Source organism: Topomyia yanbarensis, chromosome 1 (genome assembly GCF_030247195.1).
Source record: "Topomyia yanbarensis strain Yona2022 chromosome 1, ASM3024719v1, whole genome shotgun sequence".
Lineage (NCBI taxonomy): Eukaryota > Metazoa > Arthropoda > Insecta > Diptera > Culicidae > Topomyia > Topomyia yanbarensis.
Genome location: NC_080670.1, coordinates 131502004 through 131524961, shown reverse-complemented (window position 1 = coordinate 131524961; position 22958 = coordinate 131502004). Strand labels below are relative to the sequence as shown.

Below are 22958 nucleotides of genomic sequence, written 5' to 3'. Positions count from 1 at the left end.
AAGGGCAAAAGAATGCAAAGAATTCCTCACTCTCCCTTTCGATCATGCTTCTAGTTTTAACTGATTCTTTCTAGAATATCTGTCCATTTTGTAAATTTCATATCTTTCATCTCCCTTAGTCGTTCTTACCGAGACCAACCAATGAAAATCGATAGCCAAATGTTATGTATGCAATCGACCACGATGTGCGATTAGTTGTATATGTCAGTTCCGAGACGAAATATCTTAGTTTTGTTCATAATTTCATGCGTCCCTCCGAAATAAATTTTTCAAGTTTATTCATACATTCAATACTCACCATCCACCCTGACGAGTAAGCGTGAAACCGAATCTTGAGTCACGATCCACCGATACGCGGATGCCAATAATTCCAAGTCCTTGGGGTGTAACCACCTGGCCGCGCATTACAGAAACTCGACTATAAATGAAAACAAAATAAATTAGCTACGGCACAGAATAATCGAGAGGTGCTAAATGAACAAATTAGTGTAATAGTTATGTGTGTTGATTGGATTGAATCAGTTTTATATGCATTCAAGAAATTTAAATTCATCAGATCAACATAAAATATACAGCGGAGTGGCGGTGATTGCTGATGATTTTGATAGTTAAAGTATGAGCGAAGTGTCGAAATCTGTCGCAACATATGCCATTCCGCTGCATTGTGCTTGAGCCATACCTCGATGACCATTCAGTATTTCAAAGAAATATTTACACATCTAGATAATATGTAGTGGAAATAATAGAGAAAATTTTAAATAATATCGATTTGTTTCAAACCACAGGCAGCAAACTCTTTGATTCATTCACTGTTCAATCAAGCAAAAAATTTGCGTTGTTTTCTTAGCTATTTTTTTATTTGACATTCGTGTTCTGGTTTTGACAAAGGATGAATGACCTCGAGTTCAAAAAAATATCTCTATTAAGAATACAGGGTTTGTGGACCAATGGAATTTGTATAGTAGGGGAGCCCGGGCTAGTTGGCGGAGTCCTCTTTTCTTCGTTTTTATTAGATATGACGCTATATCTTGGTGTATACCTCAAGTAATGCGAAATACATTTTTCAATGTGTTTTTGTTGCATAAAATATGCTTTTGGGGTAAATTGGCTCTAATGACACTGTAAATACAAAATACTCATAAAAAATTTATTCCTGAAATTTACTCCAAAGTAAGAGATTTTTTTCATGTGTATTTTGTCAATGCAGGGAACATTTACCTCGGCCAATCGCACAGTGTCGCCTAGTTAGACAAAATCTCAAAATTATATTTTCGATTTTGCATAATTTGACATTTTTATATGTTTGTAAACAAGTTGAATAGAGTTTTTCAATATATTAAGGACAAAAGCTCGATTTTTTGCAGAACTTCTAACGTGAAATAGACGATGAATTCTAAATGAATATGTATATCTTTTTAGATAATATTCAAACTGGCTTCATTTAAAAGATTATTCGTTGGGCTTATACTTATTGTTCGATTTAGTCGGTACAAGCCCCTCGTCTAGCTCAGGCATAAATATTATCAAATTAAATGTTAGCATACGGTAACAAATAATCATGTACTGCCAGTCATTATTTTTTGTTTCTTTAGCGTGATAGAGTAATTTTCTGTATTTAGAGAATTTTAAATAGAAAAGAAGCTGGAATGTCGTGCTTTGTTCCACTGCAATAGTAAAAGGATATCATTTGTATGTCTTATGTACAGATCGAGTATACAATAGCAAACGTTACTGCTTGATACATGTTTGTTCATCATCTCAAATATACGAAAGATAATGATTTTACTATGTTAACTAGCCATGTGGGGTAGCATGCAACAGTATTTTGTGTATTTTTTATTATTAATATTATGTCTTGAGCCAGCTGGCTGATTGGATGTTTAAAATAACAGTCCGTACACAGAAAAAAATAATATTGTGCTTGCAAAATTTTTCAACTTTTCTTTTGAAAGGAGTTAAAAAATCGTGAATATGACTGGAAAAACTGTTGAAATGAAAAGAAAACTTTTGAATTCAGTGTTTTTGTTCAAGTGCCAATTGCATTTATAAGTACAAATTTTTTACATAAAAGTAATAGAACGGTAAAACTTGCAGCCTCACAAAATCATCCATCGAAAATCGGTGTTGTTTGAATGCTTACCATTTGGTGGCATAAATTTAACGGGCCTAGTCGCAATTTCGAAGACTGGAAACCTTCTTTTTCAAATCACGTAACGTCATATTTCTTGCACTCATACATTCACAAATCGCAAATCTAGCATACTGTCTACTATCTCGAGATGCACCAACGCTTTTCTGTGCGTTTGATCGAGTGGAGTGCGGTGAAATTTTTTAAAAACAAGCTTTATTTTGCAAGAACACCGTATTTTTTCGTCATCTTTTCTGGTGTGTAAGGTAAGATTATCCTTTAAAATTTAATGTGTTGAGCGAAATATTACTAATAATGGCGGTAGAATTTTTTTTTATTTTTTGAACAATAAAAAGGCGTTCATTTTTCCGGAACATTCTGAGAGCGCCTTATATTACAGCAAATTGAATATGCCAGCAAAATGGTCTTTGTTTATTATCATGACAAAATTCGATGTAACGGGAGAATTAATCATTTCTATTTTTCTATCTAGATCGAAATAAATGCAAAAAACCGGAATGACGAGAGTAACATTGAGAGCATAACGGAGCCCAGCCTGACGGAATCGTTCGTGCCGGAACCAGTCTGCATTAGCACAGGTAAGAATGATAAGTTTGTCCCATTACCCGTTTTTTTATCAATTGCTCTGGGTCAAAACAATTGCTACTAAGTATGTTACAGTATCTGGAAAAAACTAGAAATACTGCAGAAGACCAGTAAATAAGTAAATAAGTAAATAAAAAAGACAAGAGTCGTGAACTGGAACAAGCCTACTGTCTCGTTCCTTTTTCTAATAGAAAAATAAAAAATAGAGAAATAGCGAGTACTTCCAGCTTCTCCTGGTACTGGAAAACAACTGCAAATTCGAAGAATTTCACTTAGGTTTTTCCAAGTCCGTTTTTTATGACACGGCACATTGTGTTATTTTAAATTTAACCTAAAGCAATTTTTATTTTCAGTCTACTTTCTACTTCTGCCCAAGTCAGACGTACAATCGAACCAAGTGAACAACAACGAGCAACCTCTCGATCTAGTGTGCATTGTCTCGAGAACAAAGGAAACATTCAATTTATTCGTGCCGTCATGAGTAAAGTTGAGGAAAAAAGTCTGCTCCGACCCAACACAGTGGTCGTTGACTTTAAATTCTGCTCAATACGATTGAGTTTTAGTGAAGTGGAATACCTGTTGAAGGTGAAGATGCAGCTTAGGCTTAAGGAGGTTATGTACCTTCAGTATCATCATCTTCGCAATGTAGTACTCATATCATTCAACACGTTAGCCAAAGCTGAACGTTTCGTTCAGCAGAACAACTTAAAGCACGTGGCTGAAAGTGATAAAGTTGGAATTAAGATTCCCGTGTATATAGAAAAAGACTATGTAGATGTAAAGTTACATGACCTATCACCACGTACTCCTCCTGATCTAGTTGCAGAATACATGTCGCGATACGGAGAAGTAGAATCCGTTACACCTGATACGTGGAGAAATTTCTTCCCGGGTACACCTAACGGTGTTCTTGTGGTGAGGATGCGGATAGAAAGACCCATCCCCTCCCACTTGACTATAAAACTTAAAACCCACGAAGCTACTATTAATCAAACTACGTTATGCACCCACGAGGGGCAAATTCCTACGTGCCAGTATTGTAATCAGACAGCACACCACGGACAACCTTGCGCGGAAGATACAGAGGAGAATGCATCACTACCGATTCACAACGAATCCACAGAAAACCAACCCAAAAAAGAGTTTTCAATACCAATACCTGAACCACAAACGGTTGCAAAATTTGTGGCAGCTGTTCAGTCCATATTGACAACTGCAAAAGCAGCATCCAGCACCCCAAAAACCACTGTAGGCAACATCGGTGAAGAAGATAAAAACAATGACGTCGGATTTACACTGGTCACCCGTAAGGGAAGAACATCTGAGCACCAAGACACCTTTAACGATAGAAGAGAATTAAATGATCCCCATGACGCAGTAGGTGAGCCGCGAAAGAAGGTCTCCGCTCGCAATAAAAAGATGCGCGCGCGAGATCCAACGGGTAATCAATAATATTTGCTTTTATTTTTAATTTTCACATATTGTTAACACATGAAAGATCCACGGCTCCGTTAAGCTACCGCTATGAGCTGTGTCAAATAAACGAAATTAAAAAAAAAATATTTTGTATATATTTGCAGATCCAGCTTCTGTTTCGTACTTTCCATTGAAGAGGCAGATCACAGATTGGGAGTTGGACAACAGTACACTCAGGTTTTTTTACGCGAGGGATACAGGCCGCGTAAATGAAAACCGCGTAAATTTCAAAATCCGCGAAAAAAGAAAACCGCGTAAATTGCAAAATCCGCGTAAATGAAAACCGCGTAAATTTCAAAATCCGCGTAAACGAAGACCGCTTAAATTTAAGAATCCGCGTTAATGGGAACCTCGTTAATGGATACCGCGTAAATTTCAAAATCCGCGTAAATGAAAACCGCGTAAATTTCAAAACCCGCGTAAATGAAAACCGTGTAAATTTCAAAATCCGCGTAAATGAAAACCGCGTAAATTTCAAAATCCGCGTCAATGAGAACCGCTTAAATTTCAAAATCCGCGTAAAAAATACCGCGTAAAAAAACTTGAGTGTATATATGACAGTTCGGTTTCTCATCTCGCTCAGTCCAGACGCTAGAAATCGCTCCGCTGCTATAGCAGGGCAAGCAATCAAATTTATCCGCGCGCCACTTGGTCTATCTGCAAAGGCAAAAATTGATTCCTTTTACCTAGTGTGTGAAACGTGCACAAACAATGAGTGACAGTACAAAGCAAGAGTATGTCCCGTTGCGGACAGCAACTGTGGTGCTGTTGACTACACGAAATTTCTGGTAAGACCGTCAATTCGTGAAATGGAGCAAATGTTGAAAGTGAACATGAAGCTCAACGAAGCAGAAGGCGGTGCAATTCCATCATTTACGTCATGCGGTACTGATTATGTTCAAAAACTTTAATCAAGTAGAATTATTCGCTTCTCAGAACAACATGAAACATGTCGTCGAATATAATGACATTTTATACAGTACTCCGACGTATATAGATGTTGACAGTATTGAAATAAAGATACATGACCAGGCACCACGTACTAGCGACTCCGTTATCAAAAAACCTGTTTTAATCCACCTAGAGGTGCAATTGTGCCTTTCTCATTTCTCCAAACTATGATTTAATAGCTGGTTCGTACAATATAACATTATGGGAATGTCTTTCATTCTTATTACACTTGGTAAGTGTATATAAGAGCACCTTTTTGCATTCATCGCGGTATCGGTTTGAATCGGAGTTTTCCATGTGATTGCACTCCACAACTCGTAACTCCGGAGCCGGAAGTCGGATGGAGATGGAATTTAATATCAGTTTCCGGGGACGCAACACCTTTCATTTGAGACTAAGTTGATCAAATCGGTCTAGCCATTTTCGAGAAACCAATATAACCGTTATTCTGAATTTGGATGCTTCCGGATCCGTCGATGGTGGCCAGTGTGGCCAAAGAGACTTTGAATGACAGTTGGTGACCTAGATCTACAAATTCAACAGTTGTGTTATATTTTGGAAAAAATTTACATTTTGGAAAAAAATTCACCTTTTTTCATTCATCGCAGAATTCGTTAGAATCGGGATTTGCTGCGTGATCGTACGTATCACCCAGAACTCGGATCCACACAAAATTCAATAGCAGCTGATGGACCTTTCATTTAAAATCAAGTTTGTCAAAATCGGTTCAGAAAATTCCGAGAAATCGATATGGACAAATCAACAAATTTTGTTTTGTAACCATACTCTTCAACTCGTAATCCGGAACAAAATATCGGTTGAAAATGAAATTCAATAGCAACCTATGGGAATATTATACCTTTCATTTGAATCTTAGTTTGTAAAAATCGGTTCAGCCATCTCCGAGAAACCGATGTGGACATTTTGTTAACAAATCCGCACATACATACACACATACATACACACAGATATTTTGCGATCCCGGCGAACTGAGTCGAATGTTATAAAAGACTCGGCCCTCCGGGCCTTGGTTAGAAAGTCGGTTTTTGGAGCAACTGCATAACCCTATGAGAAAGGCAAAAGAATAATATTTAATTAGCTTAATCAACATGAGTTCAATGTTATCTTCGTGTGATTATATTTTGAAATGTTGGTGGAATGGGTTTGAAAGTGGAGGGAATGGGGGGTTAGTAGAGTGGGAGTGGAGAATGCATCAGAAATCCTTCATCTTATTTCGGTATACGGGGTGAATGAAAGAAATGCGGGCGTGAGGGTGGTCCAAGGGGAGGGGAGTGATGAAGGAGGGAGGTGTAAGGGCAAGGCGGGGGGGGGGCGGTGAGGGGCGGCGACGCAATACTCAACTGCATATTTTGCCTTCCATTTGAGACTTGGTTTGAAAAAATCGGTTCAGTCATCACCGAAGAACCGATGTGACTTTAATTGTGGAATATGCCCGGAATTCCGGAATCGTCGATAGTGAACAATATATTCAAAGAATCATTGAATGGCAATCAGTGATCTAGATCTGCGATTAGAAGTAATTTGGTGACCATTTCAATAGTTTTTAGCCTCTGAGGTATTACGATTGTACCGATTTATATGGGAAATTCCAGTGTATCCTTACTAACACCCCTGTAACTCCGGAAGCAAGAGTCAGAACCGAATGAAATTCAGCAGCAGTCAATGGTATTACTGTATCTTTCATTTGAAATCAAGTTTGTAAAAATCGGTAGAGAATTCGTTGGGGAATGGGTGTGACATTAGCTTAGGAACTTGGCGGGTTCCCTGGGTGCGCATTAACCGTCATAGGTGGCCAATGTGGTCAAAGCTGCTTTGATTGATCATTAGTGATCCAGACCCGCAAACTAGAGTAATGTTACATCAATTTTAATATGTTTTACATCATTTGAACATAATGGTGGTATCAGTTTATATGGGAATTTGCTGTGTGACCGCACTCTTCAACCCGTAATTCCGGAACCGGAAGTCGGATCAACTAAAAATTTAATAGCAGCGTTATACCTTTCAAATGAAACTAAGTTTGCGAAAATCGGTTCAGCCATCTCTGAGAAAGTTGTGTGAGTTTAAATGACACACACATACACACACACATACATACACACACAGACATTTGCCGATCTCGACGAACTGAATCGAATGGTGTATGACACTCGGCCCTCCGGGCCTCGGTTAAAAAGTCGATTTTTACAGTGATTGCATAGCCTTTCTTTATATGAGAAAGGCAAAAATCATGTCAAAATACGGAGAGGTGAATAGTGTTACGGAAGATACTTGGAGGAACTTCTTCCCAGGACTCCGGAACGGCGTTCTTGTGGTGAGAATGCGTCCGACAAAACATATTCCCTCTTTACTTTCACATCCACATCACCTTGAGGTGTTCAATAATCTCAACGAACACTAATCACGTACATGCCAGGGCAAATTCCTACGTGCCAGTATTGTGATCAGCCGCTACACTACGGAAAACCATGCGCAGAGACTGCTAAAGAAATTCCACCTGCTACGACCAAAATCGGTATACAATCATCGTATGCTAAACCACAACCGGTTGTTAAACCAACGACTGCGGACCAGGCAGTAAACAACACCAAACCAATTGCCATTTCAAACAGCGAAGAAACAACGATTACACCAAATACCTCTAAACCAACAACCGCCACCAGCAATAAAGAATCAAATACCGATGACGAAGGATTTACAACAGCGACCCGTAAGTACAAGAAACAAACAAGAACATCGGACCGTAAACATCATGAATGCAGTAACGATGATGACATGGACGTGAACGAAAATGCAAGAGAAGACGGACCGAACGACCCCTCAGGTGTGGCAGACGGCGCACCCTATGTTTCACCACCAAAGAAGAGGAACTCAACACGCAGCAGCAAGTTGCGTCAACAAGACCCGATGGACACATGAAAGATAATTTTAATTTTTAAATATTGTAAAAATCATAAAAGACCCACGGCTCAGTTATGCTAACGCATAAGGCCGTGTCAAATAAAAAAGAAAAAACAGTATTATATATGTGTTGTTGAAAGGTACGTATACACTTTTGGGTAAGTTCTATTGTTAAGGATGAAAATCTTTTCGCGAAAATATTCAACCCAAATTATTATAGTAGGATTACTGTGTCCTAATTCATATCTTCTCCATTCATTTGAACAAATGAAAGCATCGTCTGCTATATCTTTTTAACTCATTGGTTCAAATGGTAGAATTAAAAAGGTAGTATTTACGATTTTTCACGCTACCTGTCAATGCAATTGTGCTTTTCTCATTTATGCACCTTTTGCTGGATATCTCTATATATAAAAATGAAATGGTTTCCGTATGTTATCGCATAACTGAAGAACGTTATAATGGATTTCTTTGAGTTTTGCATTATTTTGTTGGTTATTTTCTGTGGAAGGTTAAATAATATAAAATATTGAAATTTTCTTAATTCACTCATCAGTGAAATTGTGCTTTTCTCACATATGAACCTTTTGCTAGATATCTCTGGGGTGTTATTGGGTTCCAGTTCTTCCGCGACGGTACTTTTTGGCTAAAAAGTCCGACTCTATGACATATCTCGCTTTTTTTATTCAGTTCCTTTAGGCACAAATGCGTTAGCTTGGCGGTGCCGAATTTTTTTGTTTTTTACATTTTAAATACTTAAATCTAGGAGGTTACAATGTTCAGATATTTTTTTTATATTGAGAGGAAGAATTCTACAGCTATCTTAAGATTAGACATACATATACAATACAATACATATACAAGAGTGGGGGCAAAAAAATTTTCATATGAAAAATTTTAAAACAAGGAATCCAGTTTGATATTCAAAAGGGGAGGAATAGTTTTTTACGAAATATTTTACAGTTATCTTAAAACTAAATATAGAGTTTGGTATATAAAAGGGGGAACACATATTTATGAGAATTTTCACAGATATCTTAAAACTAGGGATACAATTCTATTTACAAGATGGGGGACAACAGTTTTAATGAAGAATAAATTAACAGCTATCTTAAAACTAGGAATACAGAATACAAATTTGATTTTTCTGAAGGAGACTTATGCTTAGTTAAGATATTCAAAGGGGGGCTTATTTCCATCATCGGTGTAGCAGTAGTTGTATCAAGGTCAGGAGAGAGAAGGCGTGTATGGTGACATGTATCTTTCGGGCAAACGGGAGATCAGCGACACTGCCTTGTCAGTAGGTCGTCGAGTTGGTTGGTGGATGGTATACTTCAGACCCTGAAGTTATTAGACCGTCGAGTCGCTCTCGCTTCAGCTTCCTTGTATGCAGGGCGATGGCGGTCGCATAGTGACACTCTGGCACTTGTCGGGTCTACAAAGAAGGACAGAGAGCTTCTGGAAACCGAGAAATAAGAGAGAGGGCTAAATTGGGATGTTTACCGTTTTTATAAAGATGTAAATATGGGGCATATAGGGGAGATCTCGATTTGCCAGCATATCCCGAACTGGGACACTGGGTGGGCTACCTCGGGCCCGAAGGGAATTCTTTAACTGAGACCTGGCGTCACAATACCCGGCGCCTACTCAGACAACGTGATCGATATCGTGATAAACTTCATTGCAAGCGCACCGACTACTCTCTGCGAGCCCAATACGCCGCAAATGCGCATCCAATGTGTGGGGGTTGGACATAAGCCGGGACATTAAACGTATGAAATCCCGACCCACACCCATCCTCCTGAACCAAGGCTTCGTTGATACCTTCGGAATAATCGAATGTAACCATCGTCCAAGTTCCCCATTGCTCCACGTGTTTTGCTAACTGTCGAATGTCCTTTGATGACAAATACTGAAAAATTCCAGCAAATTGGTCTTTCGTAGATATCGGCTTTTTCATTGAGATTGAATGAAGCGGTGACATTATCATTGAAGATACCGAAGCAAGTGGACCCATCGAGGTTTGATCCGTAGGTGTAGAACATTTTGTTGCAGTCGACTTCTCGGAATATATTATAAAATATATTAGGAATCACTTGTGGGCATATATGATCCGGTATTCAACGGTTCTCTTTCTTCATGGATCTAGAATACAGTTGAATCAGAAGTATCAAAGAAAGGGACACGGGACAGGAAACAGAAACATCCGTACTCCATCACCGACAATATCGTTGTTTGGTATAACCTGATCAGGTCTACTGGGTGGGCACCCCACCATGTTACAGTTATTATCCGGAGAAAATTGAACCTTTGTTGGCACTTCTGTTTCAGATACCTAATGTGACATTCCCAGGTACCTTTAGAGTCGAACCAGAACCCGAGATATTTACATGTGAAAACCAGATTGATCGTTGCACCCATTAATAAAGCTGGAGTTGCACCGGCTCACGCTTCCTAGAAAAGACAACCAATTCAGTTTTCTCCGTGGAGAACTCGATACCCAGCTGGAGAGCCCCAGCAGACAAATTGTCCATCCTTTAATGGTCCTTGCAAATCGGCAGCTTTGGGCCCTGTAACAGAGACCACCCCATCGTCTGCAAGTTGCCTTAGAGTGCATGAATTGACAAGACAATCGTCAATATCATTCACGTAAAAGTTGTAGAGTAAGGGACTTAGACATGAGACCTGGAGAAGACCCATGTAGCTAAATCGCGATTTTGCTATATCGCCATGCGAAAAATGCATGTGCTTTTCAGACAACAGGTTTAGCAAAAAGTTATTAAAAATAGGTGAAATACCATGCTGGTGCAGCTTCTCTGACAGAATGTTGATAGAAACTGAATCAAAAGCCCTCTTTATATCCAAGAAGACTGATGCCATCTGCTCTTTGTTAGCATAGGCCATTTGGATTTCTGTAGAAAGCACTGCAAGGCAATCGTTCGTCCTTTTGCCTCTGCGGAAGCCAAATTGTGTATCTGACAGTATCATTTTCTCGAACAACTTCCGAATACAGGACAGCATTGCAATCGGCCGATAAGAGTTGTGGTCGGAGGCTGGTTTTCCTGGTTTTTGGATGGCGATGATCTTCACTTGCCTCCAGTCATGAGGGACAATGTTACCCTCAAGAAACTTGTTAAATAAGTTCATCAAGCGCCTTTTTGCAGTGTCAGGCAGATTCATCAGCAAATTGAATTTGATTCTGTCTAACCCTGATGCATTATTGTTGCATGACAAGAGAGCAAATGAGAATTCCACCATCGAAAACGGTGTTTCGTTCGCGGTATCGTGAGGAGACGCGGCGCGGTACGTTTTTTGTACCGGGACAGACAACCCCATACCGTACCTTGCGAAGTAAAGTCTCCTAGAACTAGCCGCGATGGCGGTAAGAATTCCGTGATATTACAAAGCGTTCGGTGCACTACCGAAGCTCTAGGAGGAATGTAGATGGAAGCAATGCAAAGGTCTTTGCCTTTGATAAAAACTTGACAAGCAACAATTTCAATACCTGGTGTCGAAGGGAGGTTAATTCGGCTGAAAGAATAACACTTTTTAATCCCAAGAGTACTCCTCCATAAGGGTTTTCTCGATCCAGACGAATTATATTAAAGTCGTGGAAGTTGAGATTTATATCGGAAGTTAACCAAGTTTCACATAATGCGAAAGCGTCACATTTTAAACTATTTAGTAAAAATTAAAAAGGAATCGATTTTCGGGGGGATACTTCTGCTGTTACACTGTAGAACAGTGATCGAATCGGTGACCTCGTTCGATGACTTAGCCATCGAAGGATACGATCGCTGCAAGGAGGGGCCATTAAGTAGTCAACTGCTTCAAAAATGCTTGCAATATAGGGAGAAAACGTATCAGAAGGCTTTTAAGAGGATCAGTAACATTGAAAGCTGTGAAAATTAAGTCCACGATGTCAGAAAATTTCATTAGGCCATTACTGGACTGAAAGTCTGTTTGAAAAAGAGGGACACTGGTGTCCCTGGAAGTGGTGGGTACTTCTTGTTTGAATTAAAATTTCCAAATCCGGGAGCAGATGGTTTCGGGTTTAAGGTTGGATTTATTAGATGTTGTTGGCGCACTCTCAGAGGAGGACATCTTGGGACCCTTACGTGGTAGTCTAGGGTAGGCTAGAGTTCTCCTCTTCCTGGACTCCCCCGGGTTAACGAGAGAGGTTCCCTCTTGAGGGTAATCAGATTCTTGCTCAACGCGAGCCAAACCTGCAAAGGGATTTTCATACAGGACAGATGGCGAAGCATACTTTAGCATTTCTGCATAAGAGCGCTTTGAGCGTTCCTTAAGGGAGCGTTTAATTTTATCCCCGCGCTGTTTGTACGCAGGGCATGGTTTAAGAGCATGCGAAAGGCCCCCGTCAGCCAATACACTTTTCAGTTTCTTTGCCGCAAGCGTCATCCTCATGCTTTCCCTCGAAATTTGCCGCATCGTTTCTTATTTCCACAATATGTGGCTGTGTGGCCAAACTGTTTGCATTTACTGCAGGTCATGACTCGCGGTACAAACAGACGAACAGGTAGGCGAACCTTGTCAAGGAGGATGTAGTTAGGAAGAGAGGACCCGGCGAATGTCACCCGAAGCGAGCCTGATAGAGAGTAGGTAGTCTTATCTCCCTCGGTGTTTACTGTATACAATTGTTTGCATACCAAGATCTTAATCCGTTGAAGTGAGCCAACCCCGTGCTCCAACCGTTCTTCGCATGTCAGATCCGGTTCGGACACTACCCCATCGATTTCTACGGTCATAGCAGGCACGTCCGCCTTAAATTCCCGAGTAAAGCGCTCACAGCAAGTAATCACGTTTGCCATTCACTAGAACACGTATCTTGTTTGCTCGAACACGTGTTATCTGAGTTACAGCCGGTTTCTCTCCAGTCCGAAAATATATCACCCATGTCCCAAGGGAACCTTGTGGGTACGAAAAGTGCATGTGTTATCTAAGTAACGGCCGGGTAGTCAGCAGTCAGATCCAGAGAAAGTTTTAACATATTAACCGGTTTCTCTCCGGTCCGAAAATATACCACCCATGGTCCAGAGGAACCTTGTGGGTACTGCTTTATACGGGAAGCAATGCGAGTGTTAGGGGGATCAGGGCCTTCCATGATAACATCAGATGGTATTTCGCCCTCGGCCATTTAAGCACGAGGGTAGAGCGTTATATAAACGGGGATGTGTCTTATTATATGATTACAAGGTAGAGTAAAAGAAGGAAAGAGGAAAGAACGCAAACGAGGGAAAAAAACAAACAAAACTTATCTGTAACAACGTCGATTTTTCCGCTAGAGCGAAAACAATGTACTGGATTTACTACCGGCACCAGCAGAACGGCAGCTAACGAATGAACAAAGGATGACCTTCACTCACTGAAACTTACACACCGAACACCACTGTAAAGTATACCGATCTGTTCCGTTCAAAGGTTGGGAAACATATGATATCTCGCTTTGATGCATTTAAAAGGAAGAGTGGTGAAGGAGTTGATGAATAACGTGTATAAAAGCATTATTCACAAAAGAGAGTATGAATGCAGCGATGTTTTGTTTCCACGAATTTTCATGATTCAAACGGATTCAAATTCCTATTCGACATTGATAATGAAAATAAGTCATTGAAAAGCTTCGGAATATAGTTGGAGTACCTTCAATACTCCCATGGCCCTGTTCATATATTTGGTAAAGCATCAGCATGGTTACTGTTTATAGAGAGAGGCACAAACAAAAGCGTTGTTTATCAAAATGTATATTATAGCAATTTTCGTAACATGTTCTATAAATGGAGTCACCTAACTGGACTTTTAATTAATAAAAATTTGATCCACAAGCATTGCTATTTTTTGCCGCTACACCCATCAGGACTAACTGCACGAAATAGTTCAAATACATCAAAAATAACAAATATTTTTATTACGAAGAAGAAACTCATTGAAATTCATGCAGATAAATATAAGAAATTTGGCCATCTGGAGCATAATTAAATAAATTGGTCGGTTTTCCTACACACAATTGTTTGAAATCCGTTGGTGGTAGTAATATAACTGCTTCTTTTATATTTTCTAGTTATAACGGTCGCTTAAATGATATATTTCAACCAATGCACCAACCATCTTACTTTCTGAGCATAGACGAAAAATCTTTCTCCTTCAAGAATTGTAAAACTTATGAGTTTGAAGACAAACCATTCAGCCGGAATCTCCTTCGCAAAGTATATTTTAACAGTTGGTTTTTCTACTTTTACAGTATCAAATGCATCATGGGATGAAAAAATGGTCAATCTGTCAAATCGTTAAAGGATTTAATATTTTGTTCCCCTCATGTGCCGTGTTGGGTGATAATTTAGGTGTTAATATGCTTCTAGAATTCAAGTGATCTTTCAACTCATATGTTTACTGTCGTTTCTGTAAAATGTACAAGAGTGAAATGGAATATGAAGTGGCGATTCATGAATATGCAGTTCGAAATACTGCAACGTACGACGAAGATGTTTTATTAGATGATCTAAGACAAACAGACATTGCTTTGAATCAACTTGTGCATTTTAACATTGTTCGGAATGTTGGAGTAGACTAAATGCACGATTTTTATTCTTCTGGGATATGTAAATAAGAACTAATATTGATTTTAAAATATATAATAGAAAAACTTAATATTTCATAAGGAGTTATCAACTACCGAAAGCAAATGTTAAAATATGGTTCCACTGAAATGAGATATATATCCAAACTTATAACGATTAATCACATTAGCGAAGGACATTTTAAGATGTCTGCTCGATATTTTCGTACACTTTTTTCCTTTAATTATCGGTGACAAGATTCCCTTAAATGATCCTGTTTAGGAACTTTTGTGTTCTCTAGTAAAAATAGTCGATAAGATATTGCTTCTAAAATTTGATGATAAATCAATACCTGAAAAATGAAATTAAAAAACATCACAGTGTTTATTTAAATTTATCTGAAGATAATACATTTAAGCCAAAATATCACATTGTTCTACATTATCCTGATCTCATTAAGAAAATATGGCCAGTTAGGTTTATGAAGTGATTCAAATTTGAAGAAGAGCACCGGTAGCACAAAACAGTGGCTAGCTGCGTTAAAACTAGACGAAACGTATTGTATACAATTAGCATGAAAGTATGCTTAAAATTTTCTAATAACTTGTTCAATAATTTATTTTTCAATACTGATCTTCAAATCGGTAATCCAATTGAACTTTATCTAAACCAACTAGACTACTTCGGAAAACTTAAAGATTCGTTTGATTGTCAAGACATAGTTATATGTGACACAGTAACGTATAATGGTACAAACGGAAAAATTAAAAAACTGTATCAAATTCATGATACAATGTTAGCTTTAAATAGGTTTTTCATAGCAGTTATTCAATATGATATAAATTATAGTTCACATTTTGTTTCCTATGAGATAGGTGCAAAGCATGACACTGTTCAAGCTTTCGACGGTCCACCCATTCACTTCTATTTGCTCAACAATGGCACGCATGACATAAGAATGAAAAAGTATTTTAAATGATATAAGACAAAATAAGATTCCCAAAATGTTGTTCTTAGTAGTCTAACTTGTTAACCCTCTAGTTCCCAACACCGCCTCTAGGCGGTCTCTATAAGAATCTAAATAAAACTACTAAAACATGATTGTATCTTGTCATCCGCACTAGCATTTCTTCCCAACGCTCACACCTTTCATACACACACATTATTTGAATATTCGTAGCTTTCTGTCAAAGGCAATTTAAGCTCAAAGTTGAAAACTCGAGGAAAACGTGGAAAAAAATTATTTTGTGTTTAGTGGTAATCTTCATTAAATAAATTTTAACTATTTTTGGAAATTTCAAAAACTAAAAAAATATTTTTGAGTAGCCTGTTACTAGAATTTCACTGTAGATGTGAATTGGTTTAGTGGAATAATTCGGAAGTTTTGGTTTTTTGGTAAAAAACTTTGCCCGCCTAGAGGCGGTGTTGGGCACCTGAGCGAAAAAAAATCAGTCTTTAGTGATTACTTATCGTACTGAAACTTTTAGCTTCAGTTTTTATTTTAGCTGAAATGAAGTATGTTTTAAAAACTTTGGGTGAATGTTGCGGTTAGAATATGGATATTCTTATCATTTAATAATATTTAGTGGAGTCTGGGGCTAGATGTCGTTTTTTCTCCTTTTGTTTTAGACATATGGTGCTGTCTCTAGTTCTGCACTCCGAGTACTGTTTAATCCATTCTTCAATGTGTTTATGTTGCATTAAATTCTGTTTCGTACTCGTTGTAAGTGATATTGAGTTTTCGAGCGTATTAGAGTGAAGAGCCTACTTTAGTCGTATTGGGAAGGGTGCCTCACCATTTTATTAATTACTCGGAATACAATTGATGCAATGCGTATGAATTGGCACCAATATCTTTGCTTTCTTCTTATGAACTATTATGATATCAAAAATCGCCATTTGAACCAATACATTGAACAAAGATGGCTAACGCCGCTCTAACCAACGGTTTTACATAGTTATGACGAAAATAGGCTCATTACCCTAGGTAACGTTCTTAAATTTCAGCATTTTTGTTATTTAGGGCGAGTTCAAAGCTATTCCACGAATGACTAGATTTTTCGATATCGCGCGAATAGAACTTTTCTTGGCCGTATATGTAATATACGTAACCACAAGTAAAATTTGTTTTTTTTTTAGTTTGTTTACTTCGGAATTTCACCTGAAAAATTTCGAAAATTTAGCTTTTGAATACAAATTGTGCGCCGAAATTAAAATGCAGGAACATTGAGGTTGAAAAATAATAACAAGTATCATTGATTTGCGGTTTTATTCAAAAAACATCTCACGCGATCCATACTTTATCATCAAAAGTGGCCAGGTGGCATCATTGTGCGTATAGTCGTAAATTGGCGAGATTTCCGCGTCACATATTTAAAATTCTGTAATGCAGACAACAGTCCGCTCTTTTATGCAACGCATTCACTTTTACACGATCTTCTTAAATTAAAAACATAAAACATGATAAGTGAAACCATCGCCAGCAGACCCTTGACTCCCCTACTATAAATTAGAAGTCAATAATTAAACAACCAAAGCGCTAGAGCAATACTCCTTACAGTTTAGGTATTTTGCGTTCTGATGGAGTCCAAAATATAAGAAACCATCTGTATTCGCTTATGTTGAAGTAACTAGAAGAAAAAAAAGTTTTTGTTTTTTATTCGCCCAGGTGCCCAACACCGCCTCTACGTGGCCTACTTATTTTAAGGCCTTAATGAAAAACCCATAACTTCCAAGAATTTTCAACATTATTTTCGTTTTTCTCATCAAGAGGCCCACCTCCGAAAGTTTTTTCAAGCCAAAAAAATTGGGCACTAGAGGGTTAATCGAAAAGTAATTTTCCTTCACTTCGAAAGTAAAAAACTTTTATTGCGAGGTGGGATTTTTTTTAATTTCACATAAAACAAATCTTAAATTAAAAACTTCAATTTTACAGTAAAAGAATCATACATTTACAGAATAAAAATGTTTATACTTTAAACTAAAAGTTTATACTCTCTGTAAAAAAGAACTAACGAAAACTCCTAAATTTATCAACGATCTTTTTAAATTTACCAATGTTATTTTTGTGTGTGTATATCATTTCAAATCCCATTTTAAAGGTTTAACCTACAACTAAGATGTAAAAATGCTTCTTAGATACAGAACAGTACCAGGAAGTCGTCTTTATGCGAACTTGCCTCTATAGCAGCATTAGATAATGCCCAATTTCTATCTTCATGTACTCAACTGGATTTTTCTAGCATTTATAATAGTTCAATTTCATGGAAAAGATAGTCGTTGACAGTATAAATTTATGGGTTTTATCTGTTTTCTATAATATTTTAGGTGAACAAAGATATAGTATAATTTAGTTTTTTGCGTTCACTGAAACTATCTCTGGCAGCACTATTCCAGTGAAATCTAATCACGTTAATTACGATAACCTTGATTCTTTGGATAATACTTGCAACTAATAGCTCTTAAATGAAGGGTTAAAGCCCCAATAGCTAGCTTTTCCTGATTTTTCGGCAAATCTGGAATAAATAGAATGTTGCAGCTGTTCAAAAATGTTATTGTTTGTAAACAACACGGGCATGTCTAAAATTAAAAAAAATTAAAATATAATAAAATAAATTCAATAAAATTCAAATTAAACGTCAAATTATAGTACATTTGGTCAATGTTCTAAAGGTAAACAAAAATTTACTGCACTGGCTAATACTCGTCGGGTATTGCTAGGACTTTCAACTAAATAGGAGTAAACCATAATTTGTTCCGAAGCGTCATCTGGCGGGCAGATACTCCCCAATCAATGCATACAAACACGCTCTGTAACAAATGTTTACTGCGAATAAATTTTTACGGCAATCGGTTAAGCTCTTTAGCAGTCCATAAATCACATACATACAAACACTTGTATATTTGTAGATTAGACTTCAATGAAGTCCATGTGTTGCAAGGGGTTACTTGTAACAGGCATAATTTTTGGCCATTCTGAAAACAGAGAATGATGCTTTGAATTGATAAGTTTAGTATTCTTCATGCTCCCATTAGCGCTTGTACATGTTAATCGTCGCTGATGTGCTATCTTATGACAAACGCCGTATTGGGGTAAACTGAGTTAGATATGCCACATTACTTGTCTAAAAAATTTCTACAAAGTGGCGTTTACAGAATTTTCACATTCTGTTTGGTTACTGAGATATAGCGAGAAACGTGCTAAGAAATTTTTAAACTTTTGTTTCAAATGACTGTGTCTGGGAATTGGCTTAAATTATCTGGATGTAGGGAAACATGGAGAGACTTGACCAGGTTTTCAGCTAAACCTGCATAAATCTCTAAAAAGCCTTTAATCCCTCAAAAGTCATTGAGATATAATGTGCAATATTATTGTGCGTGTTCATGATTTTTTGCAGAATTTTTAATTTAATTTTTGAAAAGTTATAAAAGTTTTTCTGTGTTTTTTTGGTCAAGTCTCCCCACTGTGGGGAGACTTGACCAAGGCTTCGGGAGACTTGACCAATAGAATTTTGAAAAATCATAACAAAAAATAATGACATAAAACATACTGTAATTAATTTTTTCCATATTGCCGAGATCCTTAGGAAGCGTTAAAAAAATATAAAGGGTTGCATTTCATAAATTTTGATTTCTTTAATGCATTTCTTTTTAAGGATTAACTGTACTGCAAACATTGCATGTTCACAGGTCCCGAAATCAGTCATATTACTACTAGCTTTGTTTACTAATACTAAAATATATAGACTTATGTTTGAGGTGGGATTTTTTTGTGGCGTGATTAACAATAACAGTAGATACCAAAGCATAATAAATATAAAGAATTTTGCATCTTTCTTCAGCTTATTGCCACTTCGTCGTCTCCCCATAAAATCTTGGTCAAGTCTCCCCAACATTAGTTATTGCCTTCAATGCCATGCAAATTTCAGTAATTACTACTCTAATGTTCCGATTTATGTAAAATCATTTCACTGCTTCATAAGGAATATTTTCTATCAGGAAAGGATTTTTCATTCCAGTTTTTTTAAATTACCTTAAGGGACCGTAACACGCATAAAAATATTTTTGAAAAAATTTTAAGAATCGAGTAGAGGACGTCATAGCCAAAAATAGAATTCTACGCTTGGTCAAGTCTCACCATGTAGGGATGTTTTATATGTAAAACTATCTGAGTAACACAATGGCACAATCATTTTCAAAATAAAAACTCACGAATTGTGAGAAAAGATGCAATTTAAGTTTTAAACTGGAAATATAGCATATTTGGCAGCACTGTCACCAAAAATAATTATTTTTTATAGATTACCTGACTCATTTCCTTCAAAATGCATCTCACCGATTGTTTATAGACGAAATGAAGCCAAAGAATTGCATAAAAGTTAATAATTGATGTTCTTTTTATGGAAAATTATCCATGCACGATTATGACACGCCATACAAATTTTTTCATCAATACACACCTACGACACGTTTTGTTTACATTTATAGTAAAAACTCGCAACATAGTCAACTGATCTTCGTAATATTTGCGAGAATAATACAGAATAAATAGAAGCATCAATTGTCTTCTTTGAATTGTTTATACCATTTATGAGTTTCAAGATATTCAATTTCAAACTTCAAAAATCGTTTTTCTCGAAATGTGCAAAATGGCGCTTATCATAAGATAGCACAACAGCGACGAAATATTATTCGAAAGTTTTAGCATTTTTAGTTATACTGCTTTGAAGTTGAACAGTGTTGCAAGTAACCCTGTTTGACGGTATCAAATTAAAGTTCTGAAAGATCGCCTATAGTGTATGATACTGAAAAATTTGTGTACTTTCTGAAAATGAATGTCTCGTATGCCCCTTTTTGCCCCACCCCCAAGGTATGAGAGAATGTGATTTTTCATGATATGTCTGAAGGAGACGCGTGGTAGTATATGATAATCCAGGTATCGTAAAATAATTTATAAATGTCTCACAGTATTATCAACGGTTGAAAAATGTATCTTCTGTCCAAAAGTCACTACATTTTTTTCGAATGAGTTTTTAAATATACTGCACTTCACATTCGTGAATGTTAAATTTTTGAACCACCCTAAGCGCCAAAATAAAGTTGACAAAACCTGTTTTAATCCACCTAGTGGTGCAATTGCATCTTTCTCATTTATTAAAGCTATCATTTAATAGCTGGTTACGTTCAATATACTGCCCATGATCGCATATCAGTCCCATAAAGATAGGAAATCCCATAGAAAACGGGACAACTATGCGATCATGGGTAGTATACTATTGTGGAAATGTCTATTACATTCTTATTACACTTGGTAAGTATATATGAGAGCACGACTGCCACGAACCTGATGAGCAACATGTCGACGCTGACATACTTGAAGCAAACAAAAATTTAATATTTAATTAGCTTAATCAGCGTGAGTTCAATGTTGTCTTTATATTAATATATTTTGTAATTTGGGGGATGGTAGGGGGATAATTAGTAGGAGGAGAGGACTTGGGAACAACTTAACATATTTTGGTATACGGGTGGGTGACGAGAATGTGTATGTGAGGTTAATTTGAAGGGAGGGGGAAGTGAGAGAGTTGGGCAGGGATACGAGAGGAAAGAGAGGGAGGGATGGATGGGGGGTGCAACAGCCAACTTCATGTTATATTTTAGTGAAAATTGGTTCAGTCATCATCTAATTGGTTTTTGTTCTGGAATATGTTCGGATCCCGGGACTTCCGGAATTATCGATAGAGGACCAACCTGTAGCTCCGGAACCAAAAGTCAGTACTGAATGCAATTCAATATCAGTCAATGGAAGTATTATATTTTTCATTTGATTATTTTTTTTTTTATTTCGTTTATTTGACACGGCTCATAGCGGTAGCTTAACGGAGCCGTGGATCTTTTATGTGTTTACAATATGTAAAAAATAAAAATAAAAACAATTATTAATGATTGTCCGTTGGATCTCGTGCGCGCAACTTTTTATTGCGAGCGGAGACCTTCTTTCGCGGCTCGTCTACTGCTTCATGGGGACCAATTAATTCTCTCCTGTCCTCCACATCAAGGTCATCATCGTTAAAAGTGCCTTGGTGCTCGCGACTTGCACTTACGGGTGACCAATGTAAATCCGTCGTCATTCTTATTATCTTCATAACCGATGTTCCTTACAGTGGTTTCTGGGGTGCTGGATGCTGTTTTGGCAGTTGTCAATATGGACTGAACAGCTGCCACAAATTAGGCAACCGTTTGTGGTTCAGGTATTGGTATTGAAAACTCCTTTTTAGGTTGGTTTATCGTGGATTCGTTGGCAATCGGTAGAGATGCATTCTCCTCTGTATCTTCCGCGCAAGGTTGTCCGTGGTGTGCTGTTTGATTACAATACTTGCAAGTGGGAGTCTGCCCCTCATGGGTGCATAACGTAGTTTGATTAATAGTAGCTTCGTGGGTTTTGAGTTTTATAGTCAAGTGGGAGGGGATAGGTCTTTCGATCCGCATCCTCACCACAAGAACACCGTTAGGTGAACCCGGGAAGAAATTTCTCCATGTTTCTCGTGTAACTGATTCTACTTCTCCGAATTGCGACATGTATTTTGCTATTAGATCAGGAGGGGTACGTGGTTATAGGTCATGTAACTTTACATCTACATAGTCTTTTTCTATATTTTTTTTCTGTTGAATTCAAGTTTGTAAATATCGTCTAAGAGATCGCACAGTGGCGGATTTCCCTAAAAACCTGGCCAAAAGTCGAAAATGGTTTTGATTGATCTGCAAAGGTGTATACCATGGTTTTTTGGGGCGCAGATTACGATTTTGATGTCAGATTTTCAAAATTCAAAATGGCGCATGCAAAATGGCCGACATTTTAATCTAAATATAAGTAAATTTTCACGAATGAAGATTTAATGGCTCCAGTGTATGCCAATAACGTTTATAATGTATCGAATTTTAAATAGTGTGTTAGAAAAATGTTAGCTAAATGATAGAAATTGTTGATTTGCGTGCATTAACCCTCAAAAAGGCAACCGGGTCTCAGAGGCCCGGCACGTTACAATTTTTTAGTTACAAAAAAGTGTGTATGCAGTACAAGCTTGGGCATGGAAATTTTGATAAGTAGCTTTGAAATCTATAACAAAAATAAAGAATTGTGAAATTTTCATCTATGGAGTGATGCGCAGTTATGTTTGAATTTTTTACATGCACAAAAAGGCAAGCCGGGCCTGGCAGGCCCGGTGTGCATGCAATATTTACTAGGACTACCACGGGTTTTATACATTAATAATTATCTAAAAAAAAACATTTTGATGAGTTCA

At 37.5% G+C, this 22958-nt stretch overlaps 1 protein-coding gene across 14 annotated transcripts in view; it reads right to left on the bottom strand.

Annotated features, from left to right (window-relative positions):
- Window positions 1-22958, bottom strand: part of LOC131694307 (teneurin-a) — a 1511233-nt gene that overhangs the window by 480447 nt on the left and 1007828 nt on the right. For all 14 annotated transcript variants that reach the window (XM_058982937.1, XM_058982945.1, XM_058982962.1 and 11 more), the window contains one exon: window positions 299-418. In XM_058982937.1, coding sequence (XP_058838920.1) covers window positions 299-418 — 120 coding nt within the window. The remainder of the gene's footprint in view (window positions 1-298; window positions 419-22958) is intronic.